General features: G+C 41.6%; 2 protein-coding genes across 2 annotated transcripts in view; both read right to left on the bottom strand.

The window, feature by feature from the left end:
• Positions 1-19,196, bottom strand: part of LOC112433555 (protein NLRC3-like) — a 286,257-nt gene extending 267,061 nt beyond the window's left edge. The window contains exon 1 of the mRNA XM_076881271.1: positions 19,095-19,196. The gene's annotated coding sequence lies outside the window, so the exon portion shown is untranslated. The remainder of the gene's footprint in view (positions 1-19,094) is intronic.
• LOC143416061 (protein NLRC3-like) lies at positions 2,797-13,234 on the bottom strand. The gene is made up of 6 exons (XM_076881430.1): positions 12,949-13,234; positions 11,000-12,797; positions 9,632-9,805; positions 9,245-9,418; positions 8,894-9,067; positions 2,797-3,579 (listed from the first exon to the last, which is right to left on the bottom strand). The coding sequence occupies exons 1-6, from the start codon at positions 13,232-13,234 to the stop codon at positions 3,387-3,389; spliced, it is 2,799 nt and encodes a 932-aa protein (XP_076737545.1). The 3' UTR covers positions 2,797-3,386.
• Positions 19,197-22,988: the final 3,792 nt, after the last annotated feature.

Raw genomic sequence — 22,988 nt, 5'->3', positions numbered from 1 at the left:
TGTGCCAAAAGCTCTTCTCCACTTTGAACTTCAATAAGTCCAAGTACAGGTCCAGACTTACGGATGATCATCTTCAAGACATACTGAGGGTCGCAACTGCTTCCTCCCTCAGGCCAAATCTGGCTCGGCTATGCGAGAGGAAACGCTGCCAGGTCTCTAGCAGCAAGGAGTAGGCAAGAGAAGCCATGTTCAGAAGAACAGTTCATTTTCTCCAGTGTTCCATTCATGTTCAGAAGAAGGTTATAGAACTGTTAATACAGACATTTCAATCTAAATACAGCAGATATAGAAGACTGAAAAAAACACAAGTTCACTGACTAAAAATATCTTATTATTATTTTATTTATGTATTACAGATTGATTTATTTTCTTATTAATTCTTAATTTGTTTATTCATTTTTCATATTTTGTGTTAAAAAATAAAAATAAAGAGATTTGAGAAGATTGGAATTTTTTAACCATGTCTTTCTTGTGGAAAACCTAATGCGGCCCAGCCTCACCCAGACTCTGCCTGCAGCGGCCCCCAGCTAAATTGAGTTTGAGACCCCTGTCCTACACCATAAATCAGTAAGAGAGGGTACGACCTCTCTCATGGCCCCAAGTGGTGTGTGCATGCCAGAGCACTCTGGAAGGCACACAGAGTCTTTACAGACTACTCAGGATCAAACCTCTATCATTATGCAATCGATTATACAACTCTAAGCATATATGAGTAAATATTTCTAAGCATCAATCAACAATATAAACCTTACAGCTGGTTTTAATAACAGAATTCATTTGTTTCTCAAACGAGAAAGAGCTATCGAGAAACACTCCTAAATCTTTAGTTCTGAACTTTTCCAGTGGGCCAAGGTCAACATTATCTGCTAATGCTAAATAGGCTGCCGTTATTAACTAATGCTAATTTGACATGAATTAGCATTATGCACTAATGCTAACACTTACTTTTTTTAAAAATGTGAGTAGCTAATGCTAACACTATTTCCCTTAACTTTATAACAATGTGAACGGCTAATGCTAACACTCTTTTTCCTAGCATTATAACATTGAGCTGCTAATGCTAAGTAGGCTGCCATTAGCACCTACGTCTAATTTAAGGCAAATACGCATTAGAACCTAATGCTCATATCGTTTTCCTTTGCTTTATAACAATGTGAGCAGCTACTGCTAAATAGCATTAGCTAATAACAGCAGTCTAATTTAATGCAAGTTAGCCTCATTTGCATTACAACGATGTGAGGAGTTAACGCTAAGTATGCTGCCATTAGTGGCTAATTCTAATTAGGGGTGAATAAATATTATTGAATTCTAATTTTTCCCTTGCGATGTGAAGAGTTAATGCTAAATAGGATGCCATTAGTGGCTAATTCTAATTTTAGATGAGAAAGCATTAGAAGCTAATGCTAATACCATATTTTCTTGCTTTATATCAATATTAGTAGGTAATGCTAAGTACGTAGCCATTATTAGCTAATGCTAATTTAGGTGAATTAGCATTATCCACTAATGCTAACACTGTTTTTGCCAACTCTTTTCCCTTGCATTATAACAATATGAGCAGCTAATGCTAAGAAGGCTGCCATTATTAGGTAATGCTAATTATTATGTGTGTTAGCATTATCCGCTGCTGCTAGCAATGTTTTATCTTACCTTTTAACAATATCAGCAGCTAATGCTAACACTACTTTAATTTCAGTTAAACCTACTTAGCATTAATTAACTTTATTTAGCATTAAGAAGTTTTTGCTATAGGCTACCATTAGTGGCTAATGCTAATTTTAGGTAAATAGAAATTGGCAGCTAATGCTAATACCATATTTTCTTGCCTTATAACAATGTGACCAGCCAATGCTAAGCAGGTGCTATTATTAGCTAATACTAATTTGAGATGAATTAGCATTATCCGCTTATGCTAACAATGTTTTTTCTTACTTTTTAACAATACGCCATTAGTGGCTAATTCTAATTTTAGATGAAAAAGGATTAACAGCTAATGCTCATACTGTTTGCTTTGTAAGAATGACAGCAGCTAATGATATGAAGTCTACCGTTATTAACTAATGCTAATTTGATGAGAATTAGCATTATCCGATAATGGTAACTCTTTTCCCCTGCATTATAACAATGTCAGGAGTTAATGCTAAGTAGACTGCCATTAGGGGCTAACTCTAATTAGGGGTGAATAATTATTAGCAGCTAATACTAATACCGTTTTCTCTTTTTCCTTATAACAACTTGAGCAGCTAATGCTAATTTGATGCGAATTAGCATTATATTAGTGAGCAGTTAATGCTAAGTAGGCTGCCATTATTAACTAATACTACGTTGACGTGAATTAGCATTATGCGCTACTGCTAATACTGTTTTCTCTTACTTATTAAAAATGATAGTAGCTAATACTAATACTCTTTTCCGTTGGGTAACAACAAAGTGAGGAATTAATGCTAAGTTGGCTGCTTTTAGCGGCTTATTCTAATTAGGGGTGAATAATTATTAGCAGCAAATGCTAATACCGTTTTCTCTTTCCTTATAACAATATGAGCAGTTAATGCTAATTTGATGTAAATTAGCATAATATTAGTGAGGAGTTAATGCTAAGTAGGCTGCCATTAGCAGCTAAAGGTAATTTGAGGTGAATAAGCACTAGTAGCTAATGCCAATACCCTTTTCTCTTGTGTTATAATGATGTGAAACGTTAATATTGTTCTCAAACAACAGAATGAGAATGAAATATTGATTCTAACAGGGCCCATAAACAGCATTAGCTTAGCAGCATTAGCTTATCAGAATCTCCATCATGGTCACACAAATCCTTAGCGGAGCAAAGTGGCCTACTTAGCAATAGCTGCTGTAGAAAGCAAAGGGAAAACAGTATTAGCATTAGCTGCTAAATGTGCACTTGAGAACAAATCTATTGTGAATTCAGCCGTGAATGTAGTGTTTCCAGTAAGCTTCCATTTCCAAATGTTAGCTGCTCCTGTCTGCCTCTTTGTCACACACACAGACTGAAATGATTCACAGCCTTGTTTCATCCTTCTGTCAGTGTCACTGACTGTCACTGTGACTGTGGACATACAGCATGGGAAACACACACATGGCTGATACTTGTATCTAAAGTTACAAAATGTTGTCTCTGTCCAAATATTACCTAACTGTAAGTCTACTTTTAATGAAACTCTCAACATGACTTATCAGTTATCATTAATGTTCCTGCAAACAGACTCCTTGAAGACCCCCTACATAAATATCCATGTACTATCCAGCTAGACTAGTGTGTCTGTCCCTGAAAATATTCCTGCATGTGTGATTGTTCATGTCTCATCTGCAGGAAACAAACAGGAAGTGAGTGAAAGACACAGGAAATGATTCCAGCTCTTCCTCCTATATCAGACATTCTCTCCATACCTGAGAGTGTCCAGTCTCCAGCCTGGATCCTTCAGTCCAGCCGACAGAAGCTTCATTGCTGAGTAACCTGGATGATTGTAGCTCAGGTCCAGCTCTCTCAGATGGGAGGGGTTGGAGGTCAGAGCTGAGGCCAGAGAAGTACAGCCTTCCTCTGTGATCAGACAGCCTGACAGACTGCAGACACACAAAACAACAATCCATCTGTTATCCATCTCTATAGCAGCATAACTAAGTGATGGTTCAGGGTCACCTGATCCAGCTCTAACTATAAGTTTTATCAAAAAGGAAAGTTTGAAGCTGATCGTCAAAGTAGAGAGGGTGTCTGTCTCCTGAACTCAAACTGGGAGCTGCTTCCACACCCAGTCCAACATAGCCAGGCTTTCTTTGCTGCTTTGACAAAACCTCAAATCCCAGTCAGAGATGGTGAGCATCATCACAGTGATGATCATTTCTCTGTTAACCCAGGCTTTCTGCTTCAGGATCTGTGCACGCTCACAGAACAAGGAGACCTTTAAACATCATTTCACTAAATGGATGGACTGAGCTCAGCCTACAGATGAACTGGATAAATAAAGATTTGACCTCAGTGTGCTCAGTGTTCCTGTCTATTCCTAACATATTCCTAACATGATAGCTGCACTTTAGAGCTCTAAAACTGGAACTGACACATATTTAAACTCCACATGTTACTCAGTACATTCAGTTCTGACACTCGCCCACAGTCCAACAAAGGAAACATGGAGATCACATCAGTTTGTCACCAAAGTCTAATTATTCCAGAGGGCAGTGTTGATACAACTAAAGTTATTTTTAAGCAAAGTTGAGTTTTTTATTGTCGCAGTACTTCATGTCTGAAGTATCACTTAAATGCATTACACGCTGTTGATGGCAGCAAACAAACCACCCAAACAAACAGAGGTGGGAGGCTTGGGCAGACTACGTAGGATCAGCTTGTGGGAGGAGTCAGGATAAAACCAAAGAAAGACAAGCTAACAAACACCACAGTGAAGTGAGTAGCTACAAACTGCAGGCTGATTAGTGTTGTTGAAGAAGTCGGTCTGAGGAACGTTCTTAGGATCAACAAATGACGGCATGTATGAGCCTCCCTCAAGACGCACCATCACAAGAAGAACACATGAGCTGTAGAAAAAGGAGAGACTATGAAAGCCACGGCGTTACAACGTGCACCAGCTGTTGGTCTCTCTGGAGACTACTGGGCGTGGCTGGGTAACCATGGTTACTTGGGAGTTACAGTACATGATATTAATGAAGAGTGGGAGCTGCGTTCTATAGCAAACAATTTGTTATGAGGTAATCAGCTGATCTTAGTTTAACCGGAAGCCCTTCACAATAATTGCAATGCCTTTATTTTGTACAACTACCATCAGTTCGTCTGTACTGATGGTAACTTAAAGTCACACTAATGTCGTTTAGTTTCTATAGTTTATGTAGTGGAAGTATACTACAGTACCCTGATCACTGATAGGACAGATTTATGTAGATATACACCTTTGTGTTTAACATTACTGCATTATAGTACTGTGATCGTTGTCCTTATATATGGCTATATTAGCTATACTGATGTACGTACATATAACTGGATATGTAACTTATCTATTCATCTTATTTGTCATGTATTTGTATTGTGTACTTCCTTTTTGTAAGAAACCACACACATGATCACAGCCGCAAGAATCAATCAGTGAAAGAATAAAGTGTCTCAAACCAAACCTTAAGCTCTTTATTCCACATGCTGGGATCATTTGGCCTTCAGTGGTGTTCTGGCTGACACACCGGAGTGACCAGAGTGCTAAAGAGTGAATCGGACACACCAGTGTCATCTCTGATATCTCCACTACATTTAATCGTCCTTCAGCTTGTGGCTGCCGTTAGCTGGTCTGCTAGTTAGCTGATTTGCTATTTAGCCGGTGTGCTAGTTAGCTGGTGTGCTAGTTAGCCGGTTCGCTAGTCAGCTGGTGTGCTGACCAGCGAACCAGTAGGTTACAAGATGAGCTTGTCTGTCTGATGAGCCAGCTCTCTCTGTCTTGGTCATTTTGTCCTTGGGCAAAACCTAACCTACCACTACAACTGTAGCTTACCTCCACCAGTGTGTGAATGTGAGAGTGAATGAATACAGGGAGTGCAGAATTATTAGGCAAAGGAGTATTTTGTCCACATCATCCTCTTCATGCATGTTGTCTTACTCCAAGCTGTATAGGCTCGAAAGCCTACTACCAATTAAGCATATTAGGTGATGTGCATCTCTGTAATGAGAAGGGGTGTGGTCTAATGACATCAACACCCTATATCAGGTGTGCATAATTATTAGGTAACGTCCTTTCCTTTGGCAAAATGGGTCAAAAGAAGGACTTGACAGGCTCAGAAAAGTCAAAAACAGTGAGATATCTTGCAGAGGGATGCAGCAGTCTCAAAATTGCAAAGCTTCTGAAGCGTGATCATCGAACAATCAAGCGTTTCATTCAAAATAGTCAACAGGGTCGCAAGAAGCGTGTGGAAAAACCAAGGCACAAAATAACTGCCCATGAACTGAGAAAAGTCAAGCGTGCAGCTGCCAAGATGCCACTTGCCACCAGTTTGGCCATATTTTGGAGCTGCAACATCACTGGAGTGCCCAAAAGCACAAGGTGTGCAATACTCAGAGACATGGCCAAGGTAAGAAAGGCTGAAAGACGATCACCACTGAACAAGACACACAAGCTGAAACGTCAAGACTGGGCCAAGAAATATCTCAAGACTGGTTTTTCTAAGGTTTTATGGACTGATGAAATGAGAGTGAGTCTTGATGGGCCAGATGGATGGGCCCGTGGCTGGATTGGTAAAGGGCAGAGAGCTCCAGTCCAACTCAGACGCCAGCAAGGTGGAGGTGGAGTACTGGTTTGGGCTGGTATCATCAAAGATGAGCTTGTGGGGCCTTTTCGGGTTGAGGATGGAGTCAAGCTCAACTCCCAGTCCTACTGCCAGTTTCTGGAAGACACCTTCTTCAAGCAGTGGTACAGGAAGAAGTCTGCATCCTTCAAGAAAAACATGATTTTCATGCAGGACAATGCTCCATCACACGCGTCCAAGTACTCCACAGCGTGGCTGGCAAGAAAGGGTATAAAAGAAGAAAAACTAATGACATGGCCTCCTTGTTCACCTGATCTGAACCCCATTGAGAACCTGTGGTCCATCATCAAATGTGAGATTTACAAGGAGGGAAAACAGTACACCTCTCTGAACAGTGTCTGGGAGGCTGTGGTTGCTGCTGCACGCAATGTTGATGGTGAACAGATCAAAACACTGACAGAATCCATGGATGGCAGGCTTTTGAGTGTCCTTGCAAAGAAAGGTGGCTATATTGGTCGCTGATTTGTTTTTGTTTTGTTTTTGAATGTCAGAAATGTATATTTGTGAATGTGGAGATGTTATATTGGTGTCACTGGTAAAAATAAATAAATGAAATGGGTATATATTTGTTTTTTGTTAAGTTGCCTAATAATTCTGCACAGTAATAGTCACCTGCACACACAGATATCCCCCTAAAATAGCTAAAACTAAAAACAAACTAAAAACTACTTCCACAAACATTCAGCTTTGATATTAATGAGTTTTTTGGGTTCATTGAGAACATGGTTGTTGTTCAATAATAAAATTATTCCTCAAAAATACAACTTGCCTAATAATTCTGCACTCCCTGTAGTGGGATTGTAAAGGGTCTTTGAGGGTCTCGAAAAGCGCTATATAAATGCAATCCATTATTATTATTAAGAGCATCTTTAGGCCTGACTGTGCTCATCCTTCCTCCAACCTCTCCTTACCAAAGATAACAACTACATCAGTATTAGCTCAATAACAATTTCTGCAATTCAATTGTGGACATTCATTTTTAAACCTTGTGTAAAACGATAAAACCTCAAAGTCTGAGCATTATTCTTTGTGCAAACAGCTCTTGAAGGTTCCCCCGGACTTAGGTTATTTTTATTATTTAATTACTTTCCTTTAAGCAGCTGTTCAGGCTACTAAACACATCCCAGAAATAACAAGTGACACCATTAATAGTAGAGGTGGGAATCACCATACAACTCGCGATACGATATTATCACAATACTTAACGCACGATACGATATTATTGCAATTTTTTAAAATATTTTGCGATATTTAAATTCTGCACATAAAGGTAAACTTTATCAATATTCATTTTATCTAATATCAAAGTCTCACACTCAGTCTTTCTCTCATTTCAGTCAGTTTTATTGTTGACAAACTGAACGGTTTGTATTACAGTCTAGTCCAACTTAACTGAATGCAACCATCTGGTACAATTATAGCTATTCTGAACTATGCAATTTATGAAAACTATGCAGCCCCTTCAGCAACTGAAGAATTTGAAAGTAAATTTAAAATATATATAATTTTACATTAAATAAAAAAGTTTCAAACTTAATTAAAATTAAACATGTCTTAAATTAAAATAAGTAAACTGTCATGTTTATTGCTGCCAAAAAAAAGTTAAACACATTTGGACAGTGAAGGAATGTCAGGATTCTTGCTCAGAAAAAGGATCAACATGCTCTGAAGTCAACATGCTCTGACTCCAGAGCATGTTGACTTCAGAGAAAAAATTGTTTGTAACAAAATATCGATTTCTGCTGTCCCTGTATCGATACATTATTAGCAAACAAAATATCACGATACTACACAGTATCGATTTTTTCCCCCACCCCTAATTAATAGTGGAGCTAACTTTAACAGGTGAAACTGATTTGACCTATAAGGCTACTGCAGTTACTTCTTATCAGGTTTAGTAGGGAAGACATCTGGATGAGGTAGTTAGTAGTATGTAGTTAGTACCGGGCGACTCCCCTCCCCCACATCGGCACCAGAACCCTGTATTATCTACAGGGTAAGACTGCCTGTTTTATCAAACTATGGCCATTACTACTGTGATCATTTGCAGCCCAGTGTGCCGCTCTCTCTGCTGGGATGAACCACTGGAGCTCACCCAGTCATCCCTTTCTTTCTCTCAAGAAGAAGTGAAATAAATATATTTATTATGTTACGAGTCTAATATTCTTTAAATCAAACTGTAATGAATAAATCAAGCAAGAAGATTTGGTGGCTCCACGTGTTGTAGAAGAAAAGATAAACATCTCATTTTGAGAAATCAGCCTTTAAAATTAAGTACTGTGAATAAAAAACAAACAGCGAGCCAATCAGCAGTCGCCAATATCCTCCTAATTTCATTCACAAAGAAATCAAATATATATATTATGGGCCCAAAGGAGCCTAAATCTTTAAATTAGGCAGTGCATGAAGTATTTTTTTAAATAAACAGAGACATGACTATAACAACTTTTAGTAATTCAGAGTCCAATTATCCACTCAAATGTGAATAAAAGTTCACTTGACAGCTGTAAAAGTTACCTGTTTATACAATAATATAATTCACATTTCAAATGATCATCTGTGGAAAAGTTTGAATCCTGACCTGAGAGTTTCCACTGCACACTGTGAACTCTTTAGTCCAGCGGACAGAAGCTTCACTCCTGAATCCTGCAGGTCAGAGTTACTCAGGTCCAGCTCTCTCAGACTGGAGGACTGGGAGCTGAGGACTGAGGACAGAGCTTCACAGCTTCTCTCTGACAGGTTACAGCCACTCAGTCTGAAAAATAAAAGACAATCTATAAAACAAGTACTCATGTAGAGTTTGTTAATACATTTCACAACATTAAATGTTGACTTTCTATTTTTTAAAGGAAACATAAACATACTAAGATACAACATCATATGGATGAACTTTAATTAAGAATTCTAAAAACAAACTGTTCCCTGATCTGACCTCAGAGTATTCAGTTTACAGTTTAAACTTTGTAGTCCAGCAGACAGAAGCTTCACTCCTGAATCCTGTAGCATTCTGATACTCAGGTCCAGCTCTGTCAGACTAGAGGACTGCGAGCTGAGAACTGAGGACAGAGCTTCACAGTTTTCCTCTGAGAGTTCACAGATGTTAAGTCTGAAGATAAAAACATGAATACAGATTGTTGTTAAAGTGTAATCAAGGTGCAATAGCTTATTGTCTTGTGCTGAGCAGGTTAGTAAAACTTCACTTTAACTTTGAAATGAATAAAAATGCTATGAAACAAGGATAACTGGATAAAGATATAAACAAAAACAAACATCAAACACATAAACAAACAGAACTAAACATAATACAAATTGATCTGACCTCAGAACATTCAGTTTGGCATGTGGACTCTCCACTGCAGCAGACAGAAGCTTTACTGCTGAAGCCTTCAGGCTGTTGGTACTCAGGTCCAGCTCTCTCAGACTACAGGACTGGGAGCTGACCACTGACAACAAATTTTCACAGCCTTTCTCTGAGACGTTACAGCTGCTCAGTCTGTGAGAGAAAGGAAAAAAACAAAAACAAAAAAAAACAAACAATATATGTGATCAAATTAAATTTGTTTATATGTTGAACCCTTTTTTTTTAAAATTTATTTAAACCTATGAGACTATGAGTGCTACCAGTCCAGTGCACATGATTGGTACCTTGATGGTACCTTGCTCAGGGGTACCACAAGGTAACTATTCGGTGGATTCGACCCCTGACCTTATGATCATGGGGCGACCACTCTGCCTACTGAGCTAATAATTCTGTGTACACTGTCATACAATATTAACTAAAACAATTATTTTAGAAAATTTTAGTAATTCAATAATCATGCTCATTACCTGTGTATTGTGAATAACACTTGATTTTAAACACTAGCTGTATAAAACTCTTCCTGTTAAAGGTGTGTATAAAGGAGATGAGCTGAAATGCAGACTTCATGGAGAATGTTTGCTGTCAGGATATATCAAAGACAAAGCAGAGATCCATCCAGTCTCTTCCACTAAGCCCACAGAGGGACAGACAACCACTCTCACTCACACCTGCATGAAGTTTAGATCACCAGGTAACCTAACTGCATGTCTGTGGACAGTGGGAAGAAACTGTAGAGGACCCAGAGTGAACCCACTGTAATTCTGTGATAACACTGGTTATGGAAGCCTTACAGTTACATATGGTTACTGACAAGAAACACGACCTTAGAGGCAATTTCAGTAATGAAGACCGAGTTTCTCCCTCCATACAGGATGAAAACATGACAGCACAGCAGAGATTTATATTTAAAAAGGGAGGGTGTGCACTGAAAGTGAGATACAAACTTGAACTTAAATTACGAACATCAGAAAAAGATGTAGGTGAAGTCTGGCAGGTGAAGTTTGTGCTTTAGAATAAAACAACCAAACTCCTGGAGTTGGAGACAAATGAACAAGCTGAGGATAATAAACCTGTCAGAGGGGCTGAAGCATCAGAGCTCATGTTCTTATAGGCTGGGTCTGGATTGTCCTTTGATAAGAGTTACAGAACAAAGTGTGTTTTAGAAATGCTGGAGTGAAACATTAAAACTACCATATATTTACTGAGTGACTGATGATCATTTAATTCACTATTTAAAAAAAAATGTTACAGTGCTCTTTGAACCCAGCATTTCTGATTTATTTCCCATGATTTTAACAATGAAGCGATGACAACATGTTTACTCACAGAGCTTTGTTGGAGGCTTTGACCACTGGCAGCATTCTCAGAAGAGCCTCCTCTGAAGCAGAGTATTTCTTGAAGTCAAACTCATCCAGATCTTCTTCTGATGACAGTAAGATGAAGGTCAGAGCTGAGCACTGAGCAGGAGACAGTTTACCTGTGGAGAGACTTCCTGAAGTCCTGTATTGTTGGATCTCCTCCACTAGAGAACGATCATTCAGTTCATTCAGACAGTGGATCAGATTGATGCTTTTCTCTGCAGACAGATTCTCACTGAGCTTCTTCTTGATGTACTGGACTGTTTCCTGATTGGTCTGTGAGTTACTTCCTGTCTGTGTCATCAGGGCTCGTAAGAGAGTCTGATTGGTCTGCAGTGAAAGACCCAGGAGGAAGCGGAGGAACAAGTCCAGGTGTCCATTTGGACTCTGCAAGGCCTTGTTCACAGCACTCTGGTAGAAGTGTTTCTTTGCAGAATATACTGTTTCAGACTTCTTGGATGTTGTTTGTTGTTCTTCCAGCAGATTGAGTCCAGAGTTGATGAAGGTCAGATGGACATGAAGAGCAGCCAGAAACTCCTGAACACTCAGATGGATGAAGCAGAACACCTTGTCCTGGTACAGTCCTCTCTCCTCTTTAAAGATCTGTGTGAACACTCCTGAGTACACTGAGGCTGCTCTGATATCGATGCCACACTCTGTCAGGTCTGATTCATAGAAGATCAGGTTTCCTTTCTGCAGCTGAACAAAAGCCAGTTTTCCCAGAGACTCCATCATCTTCCTGCTCTCTGGACTCCAGTGTGCATCCGTCTCAGCTCCTCCATCATACTTGACCTTCTTCACTTTGGCCTGAACCACCAGGAAGTGGATGTACATCTCAGTCAGGGTCTTGGGCAGCTGTCCTCCCTCTCTGGTTTCCAGCACATCCTCCAGAACTGTAGCAGTGATCCAGCAGAAGACTGGGATGTGGCACATGATGTGGAGGCTTCGTGATGTCTTGATGTGGGAGATGATCCTGCTGGCCTGCTCCTCATCTCTGAATCTCTTCCTGAAGTACTCCTCCTTCTGTGGGTCAGTGAACCCTCTGACCTCTGTCACCATGCCAACACAGTCAGGAGGGATCTGATTGGCTGCTGCAGGTCGTGTGGTTATCCAGAGGCGAGCAGAGGGAAGCAGTTTCCCCTTGATGAGGTTTATCAGCAGCACATCCACTGAGGTGGACTTTCTAGGGTCAGTTAGGATTGTAGTTTTGTGGAAGTCCAGAGGAAGTCGACACTCATCCAGACCATCAAAGATGAACACAACCTGGAAGTCTTCAAAGCTGCAGATTCCTGCTTCTTTGGTTTCAGTAAAGAAGTGATGAACAAGTCCCACCAAGCTGAACTTTTCCTCTTTCAGCACATTCAGCTCTCTGAAAGTGAATGGAAATATGAACTGGATGTCCTGGTTGGCTTTGTCTTCAGCCCAGTCCAGGCTGTATTTCTGTGTTAAGACTGTTTTCCCAATGCCAGCCACTCCCTTTGTCAGCACTGTTCTGATTGGTTCGTCTCTTCCAGGTGAGGCTTTAAAGATGTCTTCTTGTCTGATGGTTGTTTCTGGTCTGTCTGGTTTCCTGGATGCTGTTTCAATCTGTCTGACCTCATGTTCATCATTGACCTCTGCAGTCCCTCCCTCTGTGATGTAGAGCTCTGTGTAGATCTGATTCAGGAGGGTCGGGTTTCCTGCTTTAGCGATGCCCTCAAACACACACTGGAACTTCTTCTTCAGCTTAGACTTAAGTTTACGATGACAAACAGCAGCTGGAAGTTCTGAATAATAATAATAAAAATACAACTTTAACAATCATATTTTACAAAATGCTGATGACAATTTCTGACCCACTGAGAAATGACTGAACACAGTGGTGCCACAAGTCTCTCATTTATCCAGCAGCTTAAATCTTTAGATAAATCCTCTTACGTCTCTGCAGACGGTCAGCCAGCTCCTCCTGCTTCATTCTCCTCAGGAAGTCCACTGTGATCTTCACAAATGCCTCTCTGCTGTTTCTCCTCTGCTCATCATCCTCCCTCTGAAACTCCAAGCACTGGGGCTTATTTGGATTCAGAGCCTTCTGGATCTTCTTCAGCTCGTTCTTCACAAAAGTGATGATGTTGTCCTCCAGCAGCTGGAACAGAATATTTATGAATGACCCACCACTCTGAACTTTAGTCCACACAACATCCACTTCTTTACGATCAAGGGGCATATCATCCACGACCTCTTTACCAATTATAGGTTTGACTTTATCTGATTAACTGAGACTTTGTCCACAATTCCATGATCCCAAAACGTTGATGCTGTTCATATGAATGCAGCGATTTCAGTGGGAGAAACATTTCACTGGTGTTCAGAGCTGAACTACCAACAGGTTGATGATCAAAGCCAGAAACTTGGAGATGTTTCAGGTGACTGAGTTGATCGTACAGACAACTGGTCTTAAAGGTTCACTCTGTTTACGCATACAGATCAGTATTTAAGGTTTGACTCTCATCATCCACTGGAGCACAAACTGGGCGTCATCAGGACACTACAACACAGAACAAACACCATCCCCACAGACACAGCAGCCAGCGAAGCAGAAGAACTTCACATCAAGAAGGCCCTAAGTAAATGTGAACGCTGGTTTGAGGGCGGAGTCAAGGAGGCCATTTATGTGAAAAGGAAAGACCATCTCTGAATGGAGGAGGGGCCTAAGGGTACATTTGTCACCATCTTACATGCTGTGATTGCAGCCATTCCCCAGCTCTCTGTGAACTGGACTCATGACCATTGATCAACAACCATTGATCAATGGTCCTGACAATATGCGTACCAATGATCAATGAACTGACCTCCCAGCCCATTGTTCCTTCAGTGGGTTGGTTTCAGTCATACAAATGTCCTGTTTATGAGATTGAAACCTGCAGTCAGCTGAGACTGAAGAAGTCACCTGATGATGATGAAACGTTTCTCCCACTGAAAACATCCAGATGAACAGAATCAAGCTTTTTGGGATTTACGTACCTGGATGATTGAGCATCAAGACACAACTCTGTGACTTTTCTCAGATGAATAAATCAGTTATTTTATCTACTGTGTGTCAACTGGCTGAACCTCCTCCAACTGTCTACTGTCTCCCTAAACTCAACAATGACTTCGTGATCTATCCATTCTCTGACCAAACACATCCTGCTGCAGGAGGTTAACATAGCAGCCAATGATGATCCCACTCACTGTGAACAACACATTTGGACCTGATTTGCTGCTCTGGTTTACACGTGAACTTCCACTGCTGCTGTCACCAACTTGAGAGGCTCTACAGAAAAACTGGACTTGTCCATAAAAATCATAAACTACATTACAAGGACAGCATTGCTCAATCAACTAATTACTATGGTAAATGGCCTGCATTTGTATAGCGCTTTTCTAATCCATAGGACCCCAAAGCGCTTCACACTACATTCAGTCATTCACCCATTCACACACACATTCACACACTGGCGATAGCAAGCTACATTGTAGCCACAGCTGCCCTGGGGCGCACTGACAGAGGCGAGGCTGCCGGACACAGGCGCCACCGGGCCCTCTGACCACCACCAGTAGGCAAACATGGGGTTAGTATCTTGCCCAAGGATATTTGGCATGCAGCCAGGATGCAGCCTGGGATCGAACCACCGACCTTCTGATTAGTGGCTGACCTGCTCTGCCACCTGAGCTACAGCCACCCAACTGACATGTTATCTCTTCTAACTAAGGTACAGACACTCAAACTTGCTGCTTTCAGTGAGAAGTCAAATGTCTGAATATGAGCTGGAAGCCACTGAGAGTCCTCCTCCTTCCCGTGGGGTTTACTTTCTCTACTACTTTCACTATAAACACGCCCCTTTCATGCACCTGCAGAGGGCCACCAGCAGATGGAGCTGTCTTAAACAAATCCACTTGGATAGTTAGCTGTAGATGACTTTATCAGTATGATTGTAGGATTTTGAGTTATTCTTTAGATTTATTTCAACTCTTATATTGTGCACAAGTGTTGAGCGACCCATAATTTCTCTGTACTTTTCATAAGAGCAGCCAGACTTTCAGCTAGTTTTTCTTTGCTCTGCAGGTTTTATGAAGGTGTGTCAAAGTTGTTCTTTGGACATTAGCTGCTTATTAAATCATTTTCAGTCCTCATACAGGAACATTCTTCAAGCTAAATCCAAGTGTGTTAGACCAGAGTTAACCTGATAGATATGTGTGGGTGTAAAACTCTTAGAAGCTGATTGGCTGCTTTTTATGGGGGCTGGGTCTTTGGAAAGTGTTTTAGTAACACACCCTGAACTGCACACTTTAACAAACAACATGAGATTTTAACTGTAATGTAAAACTCATGTGATTCACTGTTATTAAGCACAAACACATCTATGGCCCTGTTTCCATTAGTAGCTGCTCAGATCGACTCACCACAGGTCACCACGACTGGACTGGATCCACTGGTTTCCATTACAGTTGAGGACCACCTAATGTGGTCGTCTCAATACAGCCGAGTGTCGACTAACATCATTAGTAAGTGCTAATGCTGCTAATTTCCATCATATTTGTCATTTATTGCTCAAAGTTATTGAAGAAACAGTTATTCAGCTTCATTCCCACTGATCTCGACTACAAACTGTTTCACTTTGGTTTCTGTTTAAAGCCTCGATGTTTAAAACGTTTCCCTGTGATCACATTTGCACCGTCTGATTTCAAAGTTTGTTTCTTTTGGTCATTTAGTCCACAGAGTCCTTGGTGTTCTGAAAGGGACCTATAAATAAATGCATTATTATTAATATTAAAGTAGTTGTTGTACATGTACAGACCATAAATATGGAGTCCAGCTGTGTTTGATGCTGCTGGGCAGACTGACCACTGGGAACCTCTGAGCTCTGCTGCTCCACTCTGTGGAGGAACCATGAAGGATTAGATCAACACAGGATAAAGATCCAGGAGTTTCTGCTCAAATAACTTCATCTGAATCAAGTCTGTCAAGTTTTAAACTCTCAGATTGTGAACATATCAGTAATTTTCAGTCTGTTTTCATGGACGTCCTTTCAGTGGTGATGTCAGGGATGATTTTGAAGAAGCTCATCAAACTGAACCATCAGCAGATCACTGCTCCAAAACCAGAACATGATCCGAGTCTCCCTCCACCACCAGAACACCAGCTTTACTAACGTGGTAGATCAGTGTAGTACAGATCAATAACTGATGAGTCATTTGATCAAAATCACTGAGTGCTTCACGTCTGACCCTCTGATGCTTCTGTAGACATTTTGCATATTTAATGAATGTCTGACAGTTTTACATTCATTCTATGAACACAGTGGAAATGTTGTGTTATAGTCTCCATGTTGTTTCCAGCATCATAAATTCTTAAGTTCAGAAAATTAGATTCTTTCTTCACAGCTGAAAAACAACAACATTTATTCTCTATTGAAATCTGCATCGTCCACTCCAAAGGTCACAATCTGAAGGTAACATCTGGTTTTGTTCCCTGTGGTTAACTCTGAGCATCAGTATGGTGGGATTTATCCACTACATCCACACCACTGTGGTTCAGTGTTGTCCTGATGGAGTAACAGCAGCCAGTATGATCCAGGCTTTAGCTGCTGGGTCTCTGTGTGACCTCTCAGACTGTTTAACAGATCAGACACAAAGAGAATCAGAGCAGCTCTGTTCTTTAAAGACAAACATGAACCCACTCAGGTCACACTTTCCCCACAGATATGAGCATCACTGTCCTCAAACAGCAAATGATCAAGTCGAACATTTGGATCTTTTCTCTTTCATTGTTTTCTTTTTAATGAATCTTTGTAACAATCTGAGGATGTTTCAGGTCATATTTATCCAGGAAACACAAACATGTAAAGGAGTCATCACAGCTCTCTGACCTCGTTGCTCCAGGTTCACCACTGAAGAGTGGATTTAGCTCTTTGGACCGGTCACTCCTCACAGACGGACAGCTGGACCCTGCAGACTGTGACCTCTGACCTCTGCAGACACAAACATGATTGAAGCAGCTGTGATCACACAGACTGCAGATAATGCAGCTGTTTCCTGTCAGTAACATCCTCTTAGATTAGAGTTCAGCTTTTTACAGGAAAACTGGACAAAACTGATTTTTGTTACAAACTCATTTTCATTTCCTCTCAGCTCACAAACACAGTCAGACAATCAACCAGAGTCAACACTGATTATAATGTCAGTGCAGAATTATTTCTGTTACTCAGTGAGTTCAGCTCTCTGACCTCGTTGCTCCAGGTTCACCACTGAACTCTGGATTATGACCTTTGGACCGGTCACTCCTCACAGACGGACAGCTGGACCCTGCAGACTCTGCTCTGTCCTCCTCTTCCTCCATCATCATCTTCAGTCAGTCTGAGAGGTAAACCACAAACACTCAGTGAGTTCACATTAACAGGAGGAACTGAGTTACAGTCGCTGACCTCTGACCTGTCATGTGACCATGAAACCAGGTCAATATGTCTGTAGGTTCAGTCATCCAGGTCATGTGATCTAAGGAGCTTGGAGAGAAAAGAGACGTCTTTAAGTTTCTGGAAGACGTTTCATCAGAGAAGCTTCTTCAGCTCTAAAACCAAACGGTGGAGAGTCCCAGATATTTAAACCTGAGAGGGAAAGAAAGCATGTCGCTGACCCACCACTGATGTTATTTCAAGGAGGAAACTGAGAGCCTTTGCACCAGGAGCACAAACATCAGCTCCAGCAATGATCCACTGATGTGTTTTTATTCCATGTATGAATGTTGTTATTGACAGAGATGACGTTTGTGTGTCAGTGATGCAGTGACTGTTGTTGTTACCTGTACAGGCTGGTTAGACTCTATGAAACAGATCATACAGATCTCTGCATGTTAGAAGAGACTATTAAAGGTCATGAATGAGACAAAGGCAGGGAGGCGTCCTTTACAGCTAAACAGCAGAGTGAGAGAACAGCCAGCACCTCTACATTTATCACATTATACAGCACATGTATGATACTGACAGGGATGAGAAGAATTTAGTGATTCTGATCCCATCATTGATATTACTTATTGATTCTCAGTAGCTCTGCTCTGACAGTCACCACCATCACTGAGCAGCATATCAAAGACATTTGTGCACATTAACTGCATGTTGTGGCTCAAATGTTTGTGCATGTTGGAGGCATTTCCTCTTTGTTGTGATCAGTGTTGGTCATTACTCAAAACAGTCATTATTGCACATATTACACAGAACACTTTGATTAAAAGTAATGGAGTACGTTACTTCATTACTCCTCATAACATTACTTTGATGTTACTGTGTAAAATGAACAAATGAGCATGTAACAACATAAAGCTGAGGTACAGCCCCACACACCAACACAGATCCTGATGAGGTCACGTGATGTTTCTCTGAGTGTTTATGAACACAAATCAAAGATGAAACAGCACAAAGACACTTCAAAGTGATTCTACTGTAGAAACATGAACAGGTAGAAACCTGCAGCCTGACTGCTCATCACTTTGTTACCTGTTCAAGTTCAGCAGCAGCAGCTCACTTTATCACGGTGCTGGTCTGGGGTCAGTGTTTACTCAGCTTTAACCTCACTCTGGGTTCTTGGCTAGCCTAGCTTTAGCTTAGTGTTAGCTTAGCGTTAGCATGCTGTGTGCTAGCTCAGCGTCAGAGCTCTGCAGGTGTCTCCTGTGTAAATATTAATCACAGTGACAGTAAAGGAGGTAAAGGGCTGTGACGTCATCACGTACGCTGCGTCCTCTGTGGGCTCTGAGTGAACTCAAAGTACAAACTACAAGTACACAAACACGAACGTAGCTCAGAGTGGCGGACACACTCGGCCTCGTTGGTCCAGCTGTGAGTCCGTTACCGTGAACTATGGAGCGGCAGATTTGTGCTGAACTAAGCTGCACACAGCTGATGTTAGCCAGGAAACATTACACACTGACTTTAATGGAGAGACCGGAAATACAAACACACACAGTTTGTTGTGTGAAGAAATCAAACACGAGCTGAACAAACAGTAAAGTTCCTAAAGACAAACTGTTAAAGGAGGAAACAAAGCAAACTTACAGTTTCTTCACACACCAACAACAAGCTCCACTCCACGAAGTTCAGGAAGTGACAGTAAACTTTGAGCAGGAAGGAAACATCCAAAGAGACGTTTGAGGACAATAAGGAGCATTGGAACACTGTGCTGCGTTCAGTTGCACCTGGGAAACTCCAAACCTCTGGCAGGCTGTGATTTATTTCTGCTGGTTTTCCTGTTTGAAGCACAAACATCCGTCATCACTTTGTTGTTGTTCTTCCTGCAGCGTTTAAATGTTTCAGCACTGAACTGATGTTTCTTCAAAGCTCATTTCAACCTGTTGAAGTCATGAATGAAAGTGCAGACTGAGAGTGGATCACATGATGTTTGAGGTGTGTCATGTGACATGTTCAGTATTGTCACACATGTCTAGATTGTCCCTGATATCATAACTGCTCAAACACTGATGATTATATTTGAAGAATTATTCCTGATGGCAGCAAAGTTTGAATGGAGCTCTCTGTCTGTGCTGATTTGTCGCCCTCTGGAGGTCAAAGCACAAACTGCATGATGTCACTGTAACCACCACAGTGACAGGAAGTGTTTTTATGACTGAAACACTGAAATGATGCTAACGGCTGTCGTTAGGCTCACTGACAGCAGTGCTGATGTGTTCATGTCAAACACTGGCTCAGGTCAGACTCCTTCATCCTTCTCCAGCGTGAGGCCGCCCTCAGACCCACAGGAGCTCTGACCTTTGACCTCCTGACCCTAACCATTTTAGTCTTGTTGCATCTTTAAATGCAAATCCATCCAAACTGTAGCCGAGCAAAAGAAGCTGGAAGCTGTTCTATGAATGATGTTGTTGAAGGAGCTTGGAAAGAAAAGCGTCTGGACTTCTTTAAGTTGCTTGAAGAGGGACATGGACGTCTTAACGCCCACTCACATCCTGGGACATTTGATCACAGGAAATCACATGATAGCGTGGGGCTAGATCTCACAATGGGTTCACCCAAAACCTTGGCTGATTGTGACCCACACCCGTTTTCACGGAGGAGGAGGAGTTTCACATCCTGAACATGTGACAGCCTGGTTTAAAGGGACCAAAAGTAACTGGACACCTGATTCAGTTCAGGTTTATTCATCCACTCCAAACCACAGCAGCAGTCACCTCCAGGGAACCAGCTGATCCATGTAACTGGGGACAGACCACAGCCCAGAGCACTGGTTCATGATGTGTTTGTGGACTGTAGGTTGTTTGGATAGAGATGAGATGTACTCAGCAGTCTGTCTCTAATGTTTAATGAAATGTTCTGAAGATGATAATAACTTGTGATTTTCTTTTGAATGAATCTTTAATCGTGTTGTAGGGCCTCTGACTCTCATGAAGATTTTCACATCAATGTGCTTTTCACAAAGATATTAACAATGAAAATGACGTGCAGCCCTGAACTACTCATGCGTTAACTCAGCAGTTCCCAACCCCCGGGTCACGGACCGGTCCGTGAGTCGTTTGGTACCGGGCCGTGAGAGTCGAGGCTCGGTGTGAGATTGATGGTTGATAGGTTTGTAGCATAAACCTGTTCGCTGGATCGTTCAATCCAGCTACACAGCAAAGCAAGACACGAGTAGTTCTTTATGTTTCTCGTGCACGGGAGAGACCTGGACCAATGCCGTTCCTTCGCTTGACCACAGTCGCTCTCGTCCGTTCCCTCGTAACACTGTTCTTTTATTGAGGTTACACGAATATACACGTGAACAAAGGTACCAGTCTGTATGTTATGTAGGTGTGTGTGTGTGTGTGTGTGTGTGTGTGTGTGTGTGTGTGTGTGTGTGTGTGTGTGTGTGTGTGTGTGTGTGTGTGTGTGTGTGGAGTCAGAGTGTGACCCATAAACGACTTCCCTAAACCTGCTGGTCTGGAAGTCCAGCAGTTCATCTAAACAAAAGGCACTTAGACTAAAACAGACATCCTACCACAGAACAATAAGAAGGTAGCACCTCTCCCATGATCCCAGGACGTGGGTGTGAATGCCAGAACACTCTGGAGTCACACAAAGTCTTTAAAGACTACTATCATTACACAATTGGTTCTACACCTCTGAGCATATATGGTTAGATATTCCCCAATAACAATGACAATGATAAAATATAAATCCAACAATGGTTTTCAGGGTTTTTATCCTTAACTTCGTTTCCCTGGGTCTTTCCCGTGTTGTAGTCGTGTGTCTTATTTTGAAAGAAATGTTTACGCGTTACCATAGCGACCAGAGAGCATTAAGGGTGCAGACAGGTGCATCCAACAACATTTTATTTTCCCTTATTTGATTTATGGACCTAACTGTATGAACTGGACTTTGTCTTTAATGCTGCTCCTCTTCATCATTGCTGTGTTGCATTTCCATCATTCTGCTGCTGGATTCACTGCAGGCTTTAACAAACACTCCTTTGGGTCCAGGCCCAGCCACGTGTTTGTAAGCTGCTGTGCTCCTCACAAATAAAGCCTGAAGCAGCTCAGACTGTTAGAAGCAGCACTGAGCCCTGTTACAGTTATAGTGTTAGAGCAGCGGCTGCAGCCTACAGCATTTAAACTAGCTGACAGTAAACACATCAGTCCAGATGTTACCACATTACTTTGTGATGCTGAGAGTTAAAGGAGACTGGCTGATTAAAATCCCATTCCTTACATCACCGTCCTCTGCTCTGACTGCTTTCATTTAATCACAATCAGAATACTTTTTGATCCCCAGGGGAAATTATTTAGGTTACAGTGCTGCAGCACAAACAGGAACAAAGACACAACACACTAAGTAAGAAATAGCACAACATACACAATATATACATGCATACATATGAGTCACTTATAAGTAACATGTGAGTGCTGGGGTCTATGACAGCAGGCAGGTCTGTATTTATGTCCAGGCTGACATGAACAGCTAGTAGTTCAGGGTTCAACACTCAGGAAAGTGTGTGACCTTCCACACTGACACAAGATGCTAAACATGACTTTAAACTGTTGTTTGTTAAAGCCTCACAGATCTGAGAGCAGGGCTCAGTGGGTACATGAGCCTTTATACATGAAGGCTTTCTGTTTCCAGGAGAGGAAACATGTGATCCAGCTGTGTTTGGTCACATGGATCTGCTCTGCATGGATCACCTGACTAAAACATGTTGTTATTATTGTTCTTACAGTCTTAAATCGGTACATCAGGCGGGTCACATGACACCCGGGGGTGACAGCAACATCTTTCCTCTTTAGAAAGCTGCTCTCTGTCCCAGGAGCTGTTGTCACAGTAACAGCAGGAACAGGAAGTCACATGCTCTCTGCTCTGTGATTGGCTGCTTCTTATCTCAGCTTCCTGCAGAGGGTGGGGTCTGCTGATAACGCACACCAACAGAAGTGTGACTTTCACTTCCTGTTTATTGCTGTTGTTCTTAAAGCTCTCAGGCGATGCTGCAGCGCCCCCTGCTGACACAAACTCCTCCCTCTGTCTCAGAGGTCACAGGTCAGCCTGCTGCAGAGGGTCTGCCTGTTCATGGACTTCCTGTTACAGAGACGGGTCTCAGCGTCAACACTAGTTTCTGATTGGACGGTGTGGAAAATGTTACGAGTTCAAAATATTGGGGATGGAGACAAGAGAAAAACCACAATAACAACACTGGTCCGGTCGGGTTGAGTCAAACGATGATTTTAATGATCACACACGTGGGAGATGGACACTGATGCAGACAGCCTCTGATCTCAAAATGGTGGAGCATTGCTCAAACTCTTATAGCCTCTGGTGCCTCCACCTTATCATAAAAGCCTAAACATTCACATGCTTTCTCTCACACAGCGCCTAAGCTACGACCTTGGCTCCCTGTTTATCTGCTCCTGCTGAGATGGGGCAGAAAACTCCAGCATGTTCTCTTCTAATCAGACAAATAAGGCGATGACTTTC

Source organism: Maylandia zebra, unplaced genomic scaffold (assembly GCF_041146795.1).
Source record: "Maylandia zebra isolate NMK-2024a unplaced genomic scaffold, Mzebra_GT3a scaffold11, whole genome shotgun sequence".
NCBI classification, from domain to species: Eukaryota; Metazoa; Chordata; class Actinopteri; order Cichliformes; family Cichlidae; genus Maylandia; species Maylandia zebra.
The sequence above is the reverse complement of the archived record's forward strand: the minus strand, read 5'-3'. Positions and strand labels throughout refer to the sequence as shown.

Coding starts and splice junctions, on each gene's coding strand:
- LOC143416061 (XM_076881430.1), bottom strand. CDS start 13,234: ATGCCCCTTGATCGTAAAGAAGTGGATGTTGTGTGGACTAAAGTTCAG. Junction 12,798..12,948: donor GGCTGACCGTCTGCAGAGAC/GTAAGAGGATTT, acceptor ATTATTATTCAG/AACTTCCAGCTGCTGTTTGT. Junction 9,806..10,999: donor AAAGCCTCCAACAAAGCTCT/GTGAGTAAACAT, acceptor TTTCTCTCACAG/ACTGAGCAGCTGTAACGTCT.